Raw genomic sequence first — 8,085 nt, forward strand, 5'->3', positions numbered from 1 at the left:
ACTGTGTTGATTTGAAATCATATCTTATTTAGTGGTCCATTTAAAATGTATGATGTATTTATCAAAGTGTCTATTTATACCAAGTGCAAACAGACACGTTGTTGGCAGAGGTTATTTACACTAACTATGGGCACCATATATCTGATTGAGAAAATTACAAAAGAAATACCACTGACAACAGAATCAGTGGCATGTTGAGAAAGATGTTTCATTGTATAATAACAACATATTCATGCAGTGTATATGATTATTATATGCACTTATATTATATTATATGCTATATGTTTTATAGCATTTAAAAAGAAAAAGTAATATGGGACAGTAATTAACTAATTATACAGGCCACGCCCTTTTGACCAAAAATATAAGAGATGTTTGAGTGAGTGAGTGAGTGAGTGACAGAGAGAGGAAAAAGCATTTTTTTCAGCAATGCCTAAACATTGCAATAATTTGAAAATTATAAAAATAATTAAATGAATCTGAAACACTGAATGACGGTCCGTGTAACGGTCGGACCAATGACCATCCCAGAATAGCATTTTAAAAACTATTTAAATAAATGAGAGAATGAAAAAATGGTTTTACTATTTCAGTCCACATTTTATTGCATGAATACATAACATAGGCCTACATTATCAGATAAAAGGTCAGAACCGAGTTTCCTGCACCACATTTCCCTGCTCTCCTGTGACAGAGCCATGATCTCACGTGGTCACATAAAAACTCAATTTTCATGTTTGAAACTGTTGACAAACGTAAATTTCACAAGAAATGCAGATAATAAATATAGTCAACAATAATTGCACTAATTTTAACACAAACAAAATACTTTGAAAGGGATTAAGAATTCATATTAAAATTAAGTTTCAATAATTTAACATGCATAAATACAAAAATACTTAAATTACATATGTTGTAGCTCTTTTAAGCAGGTTGGCAAAATCAAGGAATTACTGATTAGCTTCTGATTAATTTGTTTCTTTAAATAATCAAACAATGTGATTGACATTATCACACTTTCTCTTCTTACTGCATGTATTGGTCTTCAATGGCACAGATAATGTAAAACATTTTCTTTTTTTTAAATATCGTTGGTTCAAATGACATTGCATAACGTTTCATCTACCATTCCTTCAAGATCTCGAGATCTTCAGATCTCCTATTAACATTCTTCCGGTGTTCAGTGCACTATAGAGATGCTCTGATCAGCCACAGCACAGGCAGCCAGCAGTGGCTCGCTGAAAGCATGTCTGACAACATGCAGCACCGACACAGATTCAGGATCATAGAACAGCAGGGTCTGACTGGGCCAATCCAGCAGCAGTCCCACTCTCTTGAGCTTCTTAGCCACTGCGATACCCACACTACATCCATCATGACAGAAAGAAAAGTCTTCATCATAAATCGAGAGCACCCATGATTTTGAGTTATAGCCCAGCCGTGCGTCATTGCCGGTCCCCTTGCGTTCTATGCTGGCATAGCATACACCCACTTTGAAGGCGGCACTCGTGCCCACGTCAAGTAACCAGCTATGAGTACCAGAGGACATGGGAGGGGAGCAGAGGGCGTTTGGCCAGCTGTCGAAGCGCGCCGGGTCATAGGGGTGTAACTGACGCTGACGTTTGGGCAGGAAAGTTAAGGTGTGCTGATCGTTGGAGAGGGAGAGAAGAGGACTGACCGTTTGTTTTTCAAAGTGCAGCATAGTTGAACTGTGGGCTAAAGAAGAGCAGGATATGTTAAGAAGATGTTCAGAGCAAGAAAATGAGAAGTTGAATGTAAGGGATGTAGAAAAGTACACTGCCAGTCAAAAGTTTTTGATCGGTAAGATTTTTAATGTTTTTAAAAGAAGTCTCTAATGCTCACCAAGGCTGCATTTATTTGATTAAAAATACAAAAATAAAAACAGAAATATTGTGAAATATTATTACAATTTAAAACAGCTGTTTTCTATGTAAATATATGTTCAAATTTAATTTATTCCTGTGATCAAAGCTGAATTTTCAGCATCATTACTCCAGTCTTCAGTCTCACATGAACCTTCAGAAATCATTCTAATATGATGATTTGATGCTCAAGAAACATTTATTATTATTATTATTATTATTATTAATGTTGAAAACAGTTATTTACATTTTTATTTTAGGATTCTTTGATGAATAGAAAGTTCAAAAGAACAGCATTTATCTGAAATAGAAAGCTTTTGTAACATTAAACACTATACCGTTCAAATGTTTGGGGTCAGTAAGAATTTTTATTTTATTTTTTGGGGAAAATAAAAAAAATAGATATCATTACTTTTATTCATCAAGGATGAATAATTTATTATTCAGGACATTTATAATGTTACAAAAGATTCTATTTCAAATAAATGCTTTTGAACTTTCTATTTCAACATTGATAATAATGAATGTTTTTTGAGCATCAAATCCATGTATTAGAATGATTTCTGAAGGATCATGTGACACTAAAGACTGATGATGCTGAAAATTCAGCTTTGATCACAGGAATAAATTACATTTTAAAATATATTAAAATAGAAAACAGTTATTTTAAATTGTCATGATATTTAACAATATTACTGGGTTTTTTTTTCTTATCAACTAAATTCAGCCTTGGTGAGCAGAAGAGACTTCTTATAAAAACGTTAAAAATATTACCGATCAAAAACTTTTGAACGGCAGTGTATAATACATGTGATCAACTGAATCTGTCTTAAATTAAATTCTGTCTTGTGTAAATGTAAATAGAAGTCCACTTACCAGACGGCCCAAGCAGCAATGCACTGGCCCATAAACCCACCATGAGTTTACTGTCACTGCAGCCTCTGTTCAAACTCAATTGCTCTGTATCTCTAGGTTCACCAACACCCTCTGCATCCTCAATCCTAGTACAGTCATATACACGATCAATTATCATACCCAGCTTATCTCATTTTGTGTGTTTATTTATTTATGTGGGCTTATTGTTGCATTTATTGCAAACTGAAATTACCTGTCATTAATTTCCTCGTTTGAGCTCTAAAAAATAAAGAACAAAAATACAAAAAAAATCAGTGGATTATCTCACAAATGTAATTTAGTCATACAAATATAAATATGTATGTTTTATTAAATGATTATGAACATTTAAATAGAAAAACAATGAACTGAAACTAAAAAACAATGAAATTGATTTAGGAGTGTTGAGCTACTTTCGATTTTAAGTATTATTTTGGGGAATCAGTCATCTACTCTGAGGAGTACAATTGAAAAAAAACAAAAAAAACCACTGTACTCTATTTATAACTATGCTCAAATGTCAATGATCTGCTGATGAATTTGATGTGTATCCTAGAACCTTATGCTGTCAGGACAAATTACCTTTAATTTGATTGATTTGTTTTCCTTAATAAGTTTGAAAATTGAAGCATTGGGAAAATGTGATTTAACAGGTTCTTTAAAGAAATCAGCTCTTCTGGGGTAAATTTCATCAGGAAATGTCCAGGTCATATTTAATCAAAAATCAAAAGGAAAAAAAAATGGCATTAAGTACATAGAAATACTCCAAATATGATCAGTTTTGCTTTATGTTTATACATTTTGAATAATGTTGACTTATGTTGAATGCAAAAGTACAGTAATTAATTGGTAACACTTTACAATAAGGTTAGTTTAACAATAGTTAACTACCTTAGTTAACATGAACTAAGAATGAACAATACTTCTTCAGCATTATTAATTTTAGTAAATATTAATTATAACATTTACAAATACATTATTAAAATCAAAGGTTGTATTTGTTAACATTAGTTAATGCACAGTGAACTAACATGAACAAACAATGAACAGCTGGATTTTAATTAAAAAACATTAACAAAGATTAATAAATACTATAACAAATGTATTGCTCATGGTTAGTTGATGTTAGTTAATACATTAACTAATGTCAACTAATGAACCTTATTGTAAAGTGTTACTAATTAATTCAATAACTTCAAATATGTATTCTTCTTACTGGCTCCATATGCAAGCAAGATGATCATACATATTGTGTGAATACATAAAGTGAATGAAGAATTAATTGAGATTTGGATTGTGCCCAAAATTCTCATGGATGTAAGGAAAAAAATTATAATCTCATAAATCTGAAATTTGGCATAAAGATTTCAAACTCTGTCTTTTGATTTCATCAGTCAGTTTCCTTTCTAATTCTTTAGTATGATGTCTTTGTTGACAAAATATCTATACTTAAAATAAAATGTTCATACTTTATCAGCACTTTTTACACTTCTGTCTTCTTCATTCACTCACCACAAGCATGGCATCTGTGGAGTGTGTGAGTGAGTGCACCAGGCTGGTGCGTGTGTGTGAGAGTTTCTCTAGAGTGTGTGTCCAGTGTGCTCTCTGAGTGAGAAGGCACTGCTCAACACGCTCTTCTTCTCTCTGTATGGCCTCTAGGAGACGCTGCTCCTCTTCCTCCAGAGCCTCACGCACCACTTTTACCTGAGCCAGCACTTGTTCTCTAGCACTGTTTGCATCAATCTAGCAATTAAATGACACAAGAAGCAATTACAATAACGTATTACACTGTTATAACTACACTTCATCTGAATACCAGGGTCATTAAATAAAAACGGTAACACTTTACAATAAGGTTCATAGTTAACATTAGTTAATATTAACTAACATGAACTAACCATGAGCAATACATTTGTTACGGTCTTTGTTAATCTTTGTCACTGTTGGTTAATAAAAATACAGCTGTTCATTGTTTGTTCATGTTAGTTCAGAGCATTAACTAATGTTAAATGTTGAAACTAATATGAACAAAGATTAATAAATGCTGTATAAGTGCAGTTCATTATTAGTTAATGCTAACTAATATAGTTAACTAATGAACCTTATTGTAAAGTGTTACCGAAAAATCATTTGAAATCCTACAGAATAAGTTACCTTGGCCAAAAATATAATATCACAGTCCAATTATGTCCGATAGACATAATATTATCATGGTACATGGTTGCCATTGTGTAAGTTCTGTGGACTCAGTTTATGTAATGCTCTCTCTTTCTCTCTGCATGTTCAGAAGTAGTAAATAAGTGAATTCTTCAGGTACCTGTACAGCTTTCTCTCTTGCTGTAAGCGTGCGGTCAATGAATCGTTCAATCTGCAGGGCTTGCAGCTGCATTTTTTCGCAGACATCCACCAACTGATTCTGTTTAATACAAAGAAGAATAATGATTCCAAGATCACGTAACCGGCATTAAACCAGCAGTTGAATAGTGCGCAGGTGGCAGGAATGTGAAGGAATGTGGATATGACCTGAATTTCTCTGTTGTTGAAAAAGTGTCTGAAAGGAGGAAATGTGTCAAGAATTTTCAGATATGCTGGCCCTCAAAAGTATTTGGAAGCTTCCAAATATGTAAATTTTATTTCAGCTTTGTTTTGAGCATTTTTTTGGTTGAAAATGTTTATGCTATATATCGAAAATTATTTTGCATTTTATCCAAAATTATATTTTGTTATCTAACGAGTTAAAATACTTTTCTGGCCACTCTGTATAACAGGTGAGTCCTGTGTTGATGTGAGCCCTCAGGTTTAAAAAAAAGTACCACAATGAAATACAAAGAATATAATCAGTATTCGATGATGTAAGTAATATAACATCAGTTCTTAAGAAGTTTTTTTTTTTTTTTTTTACAGTATGGGACATTTCAGCAAGAAAGACTTCAAATCATGTGTTAAGATAGTTGTTCTAGTGAATACAAAATGTGCAATGGAATGCAATGCAAAAAACAACAACAACACAAAAAAAAAACAGCAGCATGGTTACTGCCATCTTATAGCGAAAAGTTTATATTAAATTTTATATGAGGGGATAGTTTTCAATAGCATGGTTACTGCCATCTTTAAGCGAAACGTTTATATCAAATTTTATATGAGGGGATAGATAACTTCAATTGCCCCAAATTGAATATATACATCTGATTGCAGTGATAAAATAAATTTAATGAAGCCGTTTCTTCCTCAATTTTAGTGAGCCTTCAGGTAACTTTGGGGCGTCTGAAACGTACTGACGTAATGAAACTGACCACGCCCTCTATGTGAATATACACAAATGCACAAGACTGCTGAAACTCGTAGGCTACATTATTATTCTAACAGTAGAGATATATTTTAAGTGAAGAAATACTATTTTGTTATGAATTATTTTGTCAATGTTTTATACGTTGAAACCTAATTATTATGTTATTTAACTAATAGTGACTCACCCTTACTACAGTTGCCCGGGTAACCAGCTCTGTCACTGTATGACCCTGACAAGCTCCATCCAACACACATTGCGAGCATTTCAGTCTCCCTTCTGTATTACAGTACAACTGTAGTTCGCATTCATGTTCTGGACACAGTTTCGCTTCTCCTGAAGCCGATACGGAGTCTGCACCGCTGCCTACAGAGGTCTCCACATATTTGCGCACAGGTTTAGTCGACGATTCTCCATTAACTGTGACATTGGTGTTTAAAAAGAGCTCTTCGCCTTCACTTCTTATTCGACCTTCATGTTTTGGATGGTCGTCCAGTCCAGGGTCAGTCTCCAGGTCATTGACGTGCAAGGACACCGTTGCCAGTTCACAAAGTCTATAGTCCATACTCATTGCACTGAGAGATAATATGTTAAGTTCCTTAGCTGAATAAAATACGATGGGTTCGCCTGGTTTCGCTGTATACTGTAAAATACCCGTAGCGCAGGTGTATCCAGTTTTAGAGCCCTGCCTACCTATCGCAGGTGTATAACACGGAAGTGGACTGGTTGTAGAGTGCGCAAGTCTAAAATTAAATTTGTCTGCAGTTGAGTCCACTGGCCTAGTCACTCTCGTGAAACTTGGGACTGTTCTTGCAATATGCTAATTTGTCATCTGATCTTGCATGTAGCATATTGGCTGAAATCAGACAACACTGCTCTTTTAATGTGTAACTCTCCATTCACTAAATAAGCTGTCTATTTGCTACATATTTCTTACCATATTTATAGATCACCGTAATCTAAAACATTCCAAATAAAAATAAGATGGTACAATGTTAAAAAAAAAAAAAAAAAAGTGAAATATTACTATAGTATTTTTAAAAAAATAAATTCAAGCTATTGGTGTGCAATGGAATTTATTGAGTTACAATATGCTACAGGTGCAGGGGTCCACGAGTTCATGCGCTGTACATTTTGTAGATGGAGTACAGCATTGTTAAAGGGGTTGCTTTTTGTTAAACAGTGTTAGACTCAAATCTTTGGTATCACTGCAAAGATTCTTTCAAATTTCAGTTAGTGACCCTTTTTGAAGTACATTGTTTAGCCAGAAGGTGGCAACAACTAGTGTCATTATGAGTGAGTCATTGAATCATTGTGATGCCAACTGAAACAAGTTTTAAGCCCCAGTAGCTATGTTTCCATCCTCCTATTTTAATGCGCATTTTGGGATATCACATCAAAAACTGGTGGATGGAAACGCCAAGATGCGAATAAATTTTAAAAATCCAGATAAAAAACATATGCGCTTGTTTGAGTCCGATATTTTTTTAACCGTTAAGAAAACAGGTGCATAATAATCTATGATGGAAACACATTTACCGAATAAATTCCTGAGGCACATCAAAAAAATCATGTGACTTTGCGATGGGACAGCATAACAGGGCAGTCAGGACTAACCAGCAGACTAATCTCGTTGTACAGCTTCTGAAATGCTGTTTTGGTTGTTCTGAAATGCCTGAGCAAAGTCTGACGCCAAAGTGGTTTGGTATACCGTAATTACCTCCCAAATCAGTCTGACACGACTGTGTTCCCAAACAGCAGCATCTGCCCCTTTTATTATAAACGAAAAGTATTGTATACAATGGATTCTCCTTTTCTTAGTGATATTTAGTGCCAGTTTATCAGGAAGTGACGTTTTTGTTCTCTTCGACTCACTGGATGGAATTAGTGCTTTATTCGCAAGTGTTTATGTGATATTCCAATTTTGCGCATAAGTTAAATTCACAACTTTGGATAGAAACATAACTAGTGTCATACTCGTTACTTTGGGCATGCAAAATTTCTGCGGACGCTGCAATGGTT

At 34.2% G+C, this 8,085-nt stretch overlaps 1 protein-coding gene across 1 annotated transcript; it reads right to left on the minus strand.

Moving 5' to 3' along the window:
- Positions 1-583: 583 nt before the first annotated feature.
- Positions 584-6,860, minus strand: bspry (B-box and SPRY domain containing). The gene is made up of 6 exons (XM_079871014.1): positions 6,251-6,860; positions 5,095-5,193; positions 4,290-4,520; positions 2,992-3,017; positions 2,760-2,884; positions 584-1,716 (listed from the first exon to the last, which is right to left on the minus strand). The coding sequence occupies exons 1-6, from the start codon at positions 6,632-6,634 to the stop codon at positions 1,181-1,183; spliced, it is 1,401 nt and encodes a 466-aa protein (XP_079727140.1). The 5' UTR covers positions 6,635-6,860; the 3' UTR covers positions 584-1,180.
- Between the last annotated feature and the right edge of the window lie 1,225 nt (positions 6,861-8,085).

The sequence above is a fragment of the Squalius cephalus genome (genome assembly GCF_949319135.1).
Source record: "Squalius cephalus genome assembly, chromosome: 5".
Classification (NCBI taxonomy): Eukaryota; Metazoa; Chordata; class Actinopteri; order Cypriniformes; family Leuciscidae; genus Squalius; species Squalius cephalus.

Excerpts from the sequence above, each read along its gene's own strand:
- bspry (XM_079871014.1), bottom strand. The coding sequence starts at position 6,634 with ATGAGTATGGACTATAGACTTTGTGAACTGGCAACGGTGTCCTTGCAC. Across the intron at positions 4,521-5,094 it reads CAAGAGAGAAAGCTGTACAG|ATTGATGCAAACAGTGCTAG; the intron begins GTACCTGAAGAA and ends TTTAATTGCTAG. Across the intron at positions 3,018-4,289 it reads CCACAGATGCCATGCTTGTG|AGCTCAAACGAGGAAATTAA; the intron begins GTGAGTGAATGA and ends TTTATTTTTTAG.